Source organism: Malus domestica, chromosome 04, assembly GCF_042453785.1.
Source record: "Malus domestica chromosome 04, GDT2T_hap1".
Taxonomy (NCBI): Eukaryota; Viridiplantae; Streptophyta; class Magnoliopsida; order Rosales; family Rosaceae; genus Malus; species Malus domestica.
In genome coordinates this window covers 23,065,485-23,076,188 of record NC_091664.1, presented here as the reverse complement: position 1 = coordinate 23,076,188, position 10,704 = coordinate 23,065,485, and the positions used below count along the sequence as shown (strand labels likewise).

General features: G+C 39.6%; 2 protein-coding genes across 3 annotated transcripts; one reads left to right on the top strand and one right to left on the bottom strand.

Moving 5' to 3' along the window:
- Positions 1 to 330: 330 nt before the first annotated feature.
- Positions 331 to 5,074, top strand: LOC103433646 (sulfoquinovosyl transferase SQD2). 2 transcript variants are annotated; one of them, XM_029101243.2, is made up of 11 exons: positions 331 to 948; positions 2,495 to 2,561; positions 2,760 to 2,830; positions 2,960 to 3,077; positions 3,207 to 3,280; positions 3,432 to 3,487; positions 3,572 to 3,655; positions 3,780 to 3,867; positions 3,953 to 4,030; positions 4,179 to 4,235; positions 4,434 to 5,074. In XM_029101243.2, the coding sequence occupies exons 1-11, from the start codon at positions 605 to 607 to the stop codon at positions 4,933 to 4,935; spliced, it is 1,539 nt and encodes a 512-aa protein (XP_028957076.2). In that variant the 5' UTR covers positions 331 to 604; the 3' UTR covers positions 4,936 to 5,074. The 2 variants fall into 2 exon arrangements, with proteins under 2 accessions (XP_028957076.2, XP_070676754.1); XM_070820653.1 differs by having other exon boundaries at positions 382 to 948; positions 3,186 to 3,280.
- Positions 5,075 to 6,962: 1,888 nt separating this feature from the next.
- LOC103433645 (BAHD acyltransferase DCR) lies at positions 6,963 to 8,988 on the bottom strand. The gene has a single exon (XM_008371911.4). The coding sequence runs from the start codon at positions 8,978 to 8,980 to the stop codon at positions 7,388 to 7,390; it is 1,593 nt and encodes a 530-aa protein (XP_008370133.3). The 5' UTR covers positions 8,981 to 8,988; the 3' UTR covers positions 6,963 to 7,387.
- Positions 8,989 to 10,704: the final 1,716 nt, after the last annotated feature.

Sequence of the window (10,704 nt, the reverse complement as noted above, 5' to 3'; positions counted from 1 at the left end):
AATATGTTTAATTAAGTTACTCGTCAGTTCGTATAGACAACTTTCGGCTGTTTTGATTATTAAATAATTGTATTTGGAACGCATCAACGGCTAAGAATTGTCCACTCGAGCTAGTAACCTCGTTCACCAAAACTGAGATAATTAGTCATGTGCATGTGAACACTTCAAGTTAATCATTATTTACGAATTACGTTTGAAATGTATCAGCGGATGAGAATTATCTATACTGACGTTGATACGCTCTTTACCATATCTCTAAATTGAATTGCGTATAGATTTTTTTTCCTCGTTTTATTGGTTTGTTGAATGGTGAAGAAGAAAGATTCAACTCAAGTTCTCAAACATCTCAAACTAACAAGGAATAGATGGGGCATATGCTAAGAGAGCTTAGATTTGATACCACCTCCCAAAGAATATCCATTGCCAAAGGTCCTTCAAGGTCATCTAGATTCCTAGCAAATAATTCATCTTATCCTCCACATGAACCCAAATTTTATGATATTCCTTAATCCCAACGGAATATTTCCCACAAATTTGGTAACAAAAACCCTCTTCCATTCCAACTTCTACTTCCTTTTATATTACAATTTACATTATACTCATCATGTTGACCTCCTCTCCTGCTTCTCTCTCTATAAATCCCTCTCTCTCTCCTCCCTCCTTTTCGGCATCCACCACCCAATCATCTGCCTTTTGTCCTCCCCTCAGATTCCCAGGCGGCCAATCCTCGCGAACAAAACCCAGTAGCCTTTGGACTCAAGGTGTTCGATTGTGTGCCTCCGAGAGACCAAAAAGTAGAAAACTTGAGCTTAAAGCCAGCGACATGACAATTACAGAGGTCGAGATAGAGGAAAAGGAAGTGGAAGAGGGTCCTCCTCCATATGTTGAGTCGGAGATTAATTCCAGACCTCGTCGCATTGCTCTCTTTGTTGAGCCTTCTCCCTTTGCGTGAGTGTCTCTCTCCTGTTTTGCTGCTTTGACTTTTTCAGAGTTTCTGGGAACTTTATGATTTAGCTTCACTAAATTTTCAATTTTGAGATTACCCGTGTTGTCAAAATGCTTTCTTTATCTGTTTTTAATTATGGTTGCTTAAAATTTTAAGCCACAATTAAGTGAAGTTTGTGGCTTTAGGTGCTGCCTTTGGCAGTAGGTTTGGATCTAACCTGGTTTTAGATGTGACTAAAATTGTGTTTGATGAACTGTCTATGACGGACGTCCTGCATCGAGAATCTTTGTCGGTTTAAAACTTTGACTATAAGGCATCTGTGGTTCCTTTGAAGGTTCTATATTAACTATCATTAACTTTAGCTAAAATTTGGTTGCTTTTGTTTTGGATTAAGTACATGACTCGTGCTGCTGTTTTAGCTGGTAGATTTGGTGGTTCTTCCATCTCAATGGTAGAGTAATCTGGTTATATGCCAGCTGCTATCCGGCTTGCTGGTTTGTTCATTCTGGTATGGCGTCGGCGTCTCTTGGGATCATTTTGATGAGTAATTGGCTAGTTTTGTCCATTAGCTATTAAGTGTTGTTTTTATTTGGATAGTATTTGTTGTTTCACATTTTGCCCGTCATAAGAGTGGGATTAAGATTTTAATTTTGTATTTGTCCGTTTATTCGGGGAATTGGATGGTCATGTAGAGAGTCTGAATCCGGAATAAGGGAAATAAGGTATTTTCTCTATGGCCAATTGGTTTTAGGTTGGTACCTCAACTTCCTTATTGGCATGCTATCCCACATGTTGAGCCCAAAAGTCCACATGCTTCCACATCTGCCAATGTGGATTTTCCGCGTGTTAGGCTTAAATGACCCCAGATATGAGCGTGGTGTTGAGTGTGTGAATCCCACATAGGGAAATTAAGGAACCTTGCAAGGGCTTGAGTTGGGTCATTCCCACTATTTCCGATTGCTTTTAGGGCGGAACCTCAATTTCCTTCAGTTATTACTGTGGGTTAGTTAATTTGGTTGCTCTGACTGAAGGTTTTTGTGCTGAATTTATCTTGTGGTTTTGTAGTATAATAGTCTTTGTATGTTAATGATTTATCTTTTGATAAAATCTATTCGGTTACATTTTTGGTGAGCTTGTTGGTTGACGTGTGACGTCGCATTAGTTGTCATCTTAGAGATTGCTTGGTTTCTAGTTATCTTGTAGTTCACAATTAATGGGTAGTATGATTTGTATTTGTTAACTATGAGTCTTGCTTCTTATTCTCTCTTTTCCCAATATGCTTCTTCTCATGTTCTGAGTTACTGACCGTTGGAAGTTTGTTGAGTAAGAGAAAGAATGTTCTTTAAGCTTGATTCAACTGCACTAAAACGTAAATTAAAATAATGTACTGCATTCACGTAAATCTTGCCGTACAGGAGTAAACACATTAGAAACGTAATTTGAGCTTTATTATGATGATTTGTAATTTCTACCCTGTTAAATGTTCAGCAGATATGAACCACCAAAGGTTCCCTATTGATATGTTTTGTTTTTCGGTTTGTCTTGCAGATATGTGTCAGGTTATAAAAATCGGTTCCAGAATTTCATTAGATACTTGCGTGAAATGGGGGATGAGGTAAATTCTTTATATCTCCACGCTTTGTATTATATAGAGTATGGACTCCCTTAAGTGAACCTGCATTAGTGAGAATGAGATTCCTGGCTAAACTGGCAGTTACATTGGCTTATTTAAACTCCATGACGATGAAATTCTTTAAATGCCGATTGTCTTTGCACGAGGACTGACATATTTTCTTACTGATACATGGTATAGGTGATGGTTGTGACAACCCACGAAGGAGTCCCTGACGAATTTTATGGAGCAAAATTGATTGGATCCCGAAGGTAAGCTATATAGTGATCTAATTTCTAATAGTTTAGTGCCTAAAAAATTTAGTAGACAGAAAGCATACAAAACATTACTCTTCCTGATCTCGTTCCCTTTGGTTTGCTCTTGTTTGTTTTATTTCTCAGCTTTCCCTGCCCCTTGTATCAAAAGGTGCCCCTTTCCCTTGCACTTAGTCCTAGAATAATTTCGGAGGTTGCTCAGTTCAAGCCTGACATTATACATGCATCCTCGCCTGGAATTATGGTAGGCGTTTAATTCGTTCTTATTCTTTTCTTTGTAGATGGTAGATTGATTGTGTATATTTTATTATAGATAAAATAGATTAATTACAAAGAATTGAAAAGATGGCAGATGCATAACACTATTTTTCAGGTTTTTGGCGCGCTCATTATCGCTAAGTTGTTATCTGTCCCCATAGTGATGTCGTATCACACTCATGTGCCAGTGTGAGTTTAATTCTTAATTTTGTTCAAGTTTTCAGCATAAACTTTGTCAGATTGCATTTTATATTTTGAAAAATCATATAATTGCTTACGAAGAAAGTAATATACGTTGATGAGCGTTTAGGACTGAGCTTTGATCTCTATTTTTGTGCAGATATATCCCGAGATACACCTTCAGTTGGCTGGTGAAACCCATGTGGTTGGTCATAAGTATGTAACCCTACCTTTATAATGGCCTCATATAGTGATATGGATACCAGAGCATATAATTAACATTGTTGTTTTCGTTATCAGAATTTCTGCACAGAGCTGCTGATCTCACACTAGTGCCATCAGCTGCAATCAGTAAGGATCTCCTAGAAGCTGGGGTGGCCGCAGGTGAATATAGTAAACTCGTTTGATGTCTCAATCCTTGATTTACTTTTCTGAAATTGTTGACTGAATAGAAAAAACGTGTCGATTCACAACAAATGTAAACTAATCTTTAATTGCTTGTTTGCAGCTAATACAATCCGTCTTTGGAATAAAGGTGTTGATTCTGAAAGCTTCAATCCCCGCTTCCGTTCTCATGAAATGCGCATAAGACTGAGGTAGTGCCTCACTTTGTCAGTTTGTGTCTTTCACTTTCCCATGAGTTTGGAAACTTTTCTGATTCATGTATGTTGTCGTGAATAGCAATGGCGAACCTGAGAAACCTTTAATTGTTCATGTTGGAAGACTTGGAGTGGAGAAGAGTTTGGATTTTCTGAAAAGGTAGTGTTCTTCTCTCTTAAAAATAACATATTTAAAGCGTAAACTTGGATGTTGTTTTGGTAGATCTCCTCTGTAATATGTGCCTTGATTTTACAAATATTTCTATAATTTGCAGCGATTAAACCTATAAACCATTTTGATTTAACAGTGTCATGGATCGGCTTCCCGAAGCACGAATTGCTTTCATTGGAGATGGACCATACAGGTATTACTCTGGTACATAATGAACTTCTAGAATTCTAGGGAGTAATCTGCGTCTACAGAAAAGCTTGTAAAAAAATGATGCAGCAGCTTTACCATTGGTGTTAGGGATTATTATTTGGAAATTTGGGGAAAAGCATGTTCCTTTCTCAACATAACAATCACTGGTACTCATTCAATGATATGGTTTTTATTTTGGCAGGGAGGATCTGGAAAAACTGTTTGAAGGCATGCCCGCGGTATTTACAGGAATGTTAGGAGGTGAAGAGCTCTCTCAGGCATATGCCAGTGGTGACGTTTTTGTGATGCCTTCAGAATCAGAGACACTAGGGCTTGTTGTATTGGAGGCTATGTCTTCAGGTATCCCTGTGGTGGGAGCTCGTGCTGGTGGAATCCCAGATATAATTCCGGCAGATCAGGAGGGGAAAACTGGCTTTCTCTACGATTACAATGACCTTGATGACTGCTTAAGTAAGTTGCAGCCCCTGCTGGAGAACAAGGAATTAAGGGAAACAATTGGCAGGGCAGCGCGTGAGGAAATGGAGAAGTACGATTGGAAAGCAGCCACGCGAGTAATTCGAAATGAGCAATACAGTGACGCCATTTGGTTCTGGAGGAAGAAGAGAGCGCAATTTCTGAGACCGTTGCAGTGGTTCATGAAGCGCATCTTTCCTCCAACCACACCAGAAATCAAGTACAGGTGATTTCAGATCCTACGACGTTCAGCACAGGTAACTAGTTATTTGTAAACTTGCTTTGCGCTTTCAAAAGAAGTTATTGGTGGATTGTACTTGGGATAATTGTAAATTATTTGTTGTACATATTGGACGGTAGACAATGTCAGTTGTGTCGTCTCCTGCTAATTTTCGTATGTTCACGAAAGTGCATTCGAACCCGTCTTTGCGACATCTTACCAAGAAATTTGTAATTTTACTGCACAACCAAATGGGAAATGAGAGATCTGTGTGCATGTTTTCTGCGTCCAACGTTTTGCAAGTTCCTCGTATGTTGTTTTAACGAGGTAACTTTTAGTCAGATGTCAGCTGACAGTAAGTTCAAGTGCAAAGTCACTGTTTGATTCCATGCATTTCACTTGCACTTCATCTCCTTCATCCATAAATACGGTACTTGGACGGCTAGTTACAGTAAGGGCTGGTTTGGTATTGCTGTGCTTTGAAAAAAAACTGCTTTTGCTGTGCTGTGAGAATAAGCTCATTTTTGCTGCAAAATTGTGAAAATAAGCTGTTTTTAAGTGTTTACCAAACACATTTTTGAGCTCAGCTTTTTTTTATACCCACTTTTTATAAAAGCACCTCAGTACCAAACCTCTAAGTGTCGGGAAAGAAAGATATTTGGTGTTCATTAACTTCTTCACATCGAAAAATCATCCGATGCATGTAGGAAGAGAATGGGGATAGAGAAACCAAGGCAGGGAAGTATTTTTCTCTATGCCAAGCTCGTTGCACATAGCATAAGGGATTGGATTTAGACGTCTCTTACGTTCTTGTTGAAGAGTGTAAAAGTTTCACTCTGGAGGTTTGACGCAATAATGCAAACTAGTAATACGACGCCTATCATGATAAAACCTCATATCTGCTTTGTGCATAAGATTAAGGTGTGGGTGATAACAGTGTTTGAAGTAAGGAGCAAAGATACGTCTTTCTGAAATCTTAGCATGGCACTAAAACATGTACTTTTAGACAAAACTGACCGCAGTTAGCTTAAATTTTCGGTTAAAGTCAAACTGTTAATCTCTTTTAATTCTAAGCCGTTTCTCCTCACTTCCTCCTCACAACTCGTGCTAATTAGGTTAATTTAGGTCATGTGTACAATGTAAAACTAAGAGTTGGGTTTGGATAGGAAGTCTGATGAAAATCTCACAAAACAAATTTAGTGGCTAATTTGCAAAGGGAAGGGTTATTGGCATTCCAAAAATCTCATTCTACACTCCTCACAAATGTATTTTTTTTTTCCTAATTAGAAAGTTTGGTGTGTAGAATGAGATTTTTGGAGTACTAATAATAATTCCCTTTGCAAAACACCAAATCAAATACTTGTCAAAAAGAGAGGAGAATCTATCTAACGTGCATTTTGGATGGTTGGGAGCATCTTGCGGAACATATGCACAGGTACCTGCAGCTTTCCTAAGCTGCCCCATGAAAACAAGTTTTGGCATTTGGGACTCAATGGTCGAGGTTTATCTCACTCTCAGACGCTGTTCGGTTTGAGGACTATTTGTGATATTGGTGTCTCCATTACCGATAAAAATGATTTACATGAAACGGATTTATCGTTTATAGGGCATTCAAATTTAATAATACAATGTTATGCGAAAGACTTACATGAAACATGTTCACTAAATGATTAAACTCAATCGAAATCCAATTTGCTATGGGTTGATTCTTTTATGTATTGAATGATTAAAACCTTAATAAATAAAGTCTAGATAGATATTTGACTAGTAAAATGCAGGTCAAGAAATGAGTTTACATTAGTTAGGATTTTGCTTTCGCAAATACTTGGTTTTGTTTTTTTACCAAGTAATTATTGTATGTATGTCAAATTGTGATTTGAATATAAGGCTCGTGATTAAAAATTATTGACCTAAAATTAAAAACTACCCTCCATCACCACCAGTTTCACTTGAATAACCTCTTTTGGTTGGGCAAAATTTTACGAATTTTATTTTCTGCTTAAACAATTAGGAATATGAGCAGTCAATATTGCCAAATAAACGATAGAATGGAAAGGATTATTATTAGATTAAGTTGGGCAATATCGTCACGTGCATATTTATGAAGCAGATAAAATATATAATATACATAACATAATATCCTAATCCCCTACCAAGTGGCAAGTACCAAGTACCAAGTACCAACAACCCAACACACGCTAGTAGCCAAAACGTCGCTGTTTGACGTCTCATCACAACCGTCCAAATCAATCTCGTACAGCGATTGACTAAGTTTTGACATGTCCTAATTTTCCATAAAAATTTCAGTGCGCTTAAAACACATATTATACTCAGCGACGCTTTAAATACGCTAAAAAACCACTCCTAATTCCACGGCCCACCCACCATAACGGGTTAACGGTGTTTTGAACATTAACGGCGGCTCCCACCCACTGTCACTGCTTGATCGGCTACAACCCGGCTCATTCTACAGCCGATACGTATTGCATGAACTCTCCATCGGATAGCAGCCCCGCCATCGTCTCGGGAGCCAGAACCACCTCCAAATCAACGCTCCCGTTGCCTTCCCTCCCAGGAAACGCCGATATCTTGCCGTCGAATTTGTTGGCCGCGCCACTCCGCACGGCGAGAGGTTTGCCCCACCCGAAATCGTTGTTGTACATCGGGAATCGCGGCGAGCTGCCCATAGTGATCATCGCGCCGTCGAAGTTCCCCAGCGGGAAGAGCCTCGGCGCGCTCTCCCAATCCTCCACGCCGCGGCGAACGGTGGCGTCGTCGTGCGCCACCACATTCTTGTGAAGGAGCTCGGCTCCCCAGCGCAGATCTCGCGAAAGCAGATCGCCGGCGGTAGCGACGGTCGGGATGCTCTGTATCGCGTTCCCGAAGTAGTGCGAGTCCATCTTCGGCTGGAGGCGGTGGCGGCAGTTCACAGCCATACGGAACGTCGTCGTTTTGGAATGGGGCAGATTCCTGACGCGTGTCACGGAACGCCAGAGCTGCGCGCTCAAAGATTGAAATGACGAAAACTCCGACGTTTTCGCGCCGTTATATGGAGGAACGGCTTTCCAGCTGTCATTGCACTGCTTCCCGAAAATCTCGGCCGATTCAGAAAGGCCGTTACCGTGATCGTTACCATTACCGTTACAGTTACCGTGATCGTTACCATTACCGTTACAGTTATGTGTTGTTTTAAACAGAGTGTTATTGGCTCTGTTTTTCAGTTTGAGAATCGATTCTCTGCTGAAATGGAAGATTCGTTCTCTCAGCGGGTCGTTGCCGGAAAAGGTTACCTTAGGGCCGCCTTCGGGGAAGTGGAGCACCGCCGGCGAATTGAAGACGGTGTCACGGGAAAAATCAGGAGATTTTGACATTTTCTTGGCGCCTCTGTTAATCTCGGCGAAGGTGTTGAAGAAGTGCCAGAAGGAGGTGCCGTCGACGACGGAGTGGTTGACCGTACATCCGATGAAGACGGCGTCGGCGAGCTCGGTGACCTGTACGGCGGCCAGAGGCCTGAAATGGCCGGTGTAGCTCAAAGTCCTTTCGTAGGCGAAGAACTTCCTGAAGCAATGAGGAACGTCGGCGTTGGGCCGCAAGATGGCGTCGACGGAGAGGGTCTTGGCTTTGGCATGGACGAAATTGACGCCGGCGTCGTTGCAGACTATGTGGACGCGGCCGTCGTCGTCGGTCTCGAAGCGGCCGGCGAGAGCGGGGAAGTGGGAGAGGGCGAGGGAGAGGGAGTGTTTGAGGGAGGGGAGGAGGTCGGCGAAGGAGCAGGACGGGGATTCGAGGAGGACGCCCTTCTGGATGTAGTGGCAGGAGAGCATAGGAAGATCAGAGACGGAGAGCTTCAGGGATTTGATTGTGGATTTCTGGTGGAGGTAAATTGTGCATTGCGAAATTACGGAAAAGAAGGAATCGGAGGAAGGCATGGTGAAACGGTGCGTTTTGATGGTGGGTCGACTGAGAAAGTTTGGGGGTTTGAATTGTGAGTTGCGATGCGAGGGAGTCAGGAGGGAGGGGGTATATATAGTGGTGGGGAGGGTGGTTGGATGCATGAACTTGCCTCCTACCTTCTGGTTGGACAATTGTAATTGAAAAAGAGCGGGGGCCAGGGAGATATGATGACGTGTCAATAAAGGGGAGGGGTAGTATACTATTGAAGATTGGGACAGATGGATGATGATCGTTAGTTTTGAGCAGTCATTACTCATTCGCACTGGGTGTAAAACGACATTTGTTCAATCTTGAATATTTATGTTGTTGACTGCTGCTGCATATCTAGTTTTTGTTACGGATAATGTTAAGGTGAAATTTTAAATTAAATTTACAAAATTAAATGACGTGTCATCAAATAACCATCTTCAAATGAGATGTTAAATTTTAAACCTAAAATTTAAATTTGAAGGCTTACGTGACACTTTGACATCTTTTAAACTTTTAATATCCAATCGATATGTCAAATTTTAAACATAAAATAATAATTCATATGTATTTGCTTTGCATTGGGAATGAAAAGAAACAAAAGGATAATGGTTTAAACCAAGGTATAAAATATCGATGATATCGGAAATATCGGTAGTTCAAAAACACGGAAATTCCGATGGAAATATCGGGATATTATCGATATCGATAAAAATTGAATAAAAACCACGGAAATTGTAAGAAAAACTTGAAAATTTTTATTGAAATTTTGCAGGATGTTTATTTAGTCAATTATCTATTAGTTTATCACAAAAAAATTAGAAGGAAATGCATTGCAAGATAGATATAATTGATTTAAGTTGATTATATAGCGAGCTGGCAAACATTATGAGTGTAGAAAATATGTAGTAATTAATGAAAGAAGTTTAAACACACCATAATCATTTATATATAATGAATTAGTACAATATTTTACACTTTATACATTACATGGTAAGATACTTGAGTGACTTAGTAAGGTCTAAAATATCGATGATATCGGAAGTATCGGTAGTCCAAAAATACGAAAATTTCGATGGAAATATCGGGATATTATGGATATTTTAGACCATGGTTTTAAACCAATAAAAAAATTAATAAAAAGCATTTAAAAACTAATTAAAAAAAAATCTGAAGGTGATGTCAAATTTGGCAGCAAGGGGAGAGATGTCAATCCATGTTATGCCACATCAGATTTGGCTTCTCGGTTGAAAAACATTAATGCTGTCTTTTGTTACCGTTATTGCTGATTTGGACATTTTGACATCTCATTTGGAGATGCTCTAAATAAGCACGTTAATTGATATTTTATTAGTAATTCAATCACCTACAACCATTATGTTGCATATTTGGTTTAAAAAATTTGATCTTCTTTGTATTACTGTTAGTGTCCATAAGATAGATAAAATTTACCTAAAAAAAAACTCAAAAGGGTAATGAAAAGGTAAAAATAAAAGAGTTCTACTATTCCACCTCTATGTCTTATTTCTCCATCCGCTTCAAATTAACTATTTTGTTTACCCTCTTGCAAAATGATTTTGAAAGACCTAAACAAAAAGGGATTTTGACAAAGTAAGACCTAAAAAAATATCTGTCTATAAATAATATAAATTTCATTTGAATATTAAATATAAAGAAAAAGTTTAGAAAAAAGGAGGGAGAATACTAACCCTGCCCAGATCGTCCCCTACTAACCTTCCATTCTTTTTCTTTTTCTTCCGTATCTACCAGGACCACCACTGCTCCCCGCCGTCCTCCACTTTTTTTCGTGCGAAGATAAAACTCACAGCTAGAAGACCCGTGACGAACCCACGAACTG

Bases quoted from the DNA above. Each gene is read 5' to 3' on its own strand.
- LOC103433646 (XM_070820653.1), top strand. From the start codon at position 605: ATGTTGACCTCCTCTCCTGCTTCTCTCTCTATAAATCCCTCTCTCTCT. The intron at 2,831-2,959 runs GTAAGCTATATA...TTTATTTCTCAG, and splicing joins AAATTGATTGGATCCCGAAG to CTTTCCCTGCCCCTTGTATC. The intron at 3,868-3,952 runs GTAGTGCCTCAC...TGTCGTGAATAG, and splicing joins GAAATGCGCATAAGACTGAG to CAATGGCGAACCTGAGAAAC.
- LOC103433645 (XM_008371911.4), bottom strand. From the start codon at position 8,980: ATGCATCCAACCACCCTCCCCACCACTATATATACCCCCTCCCTCCTG.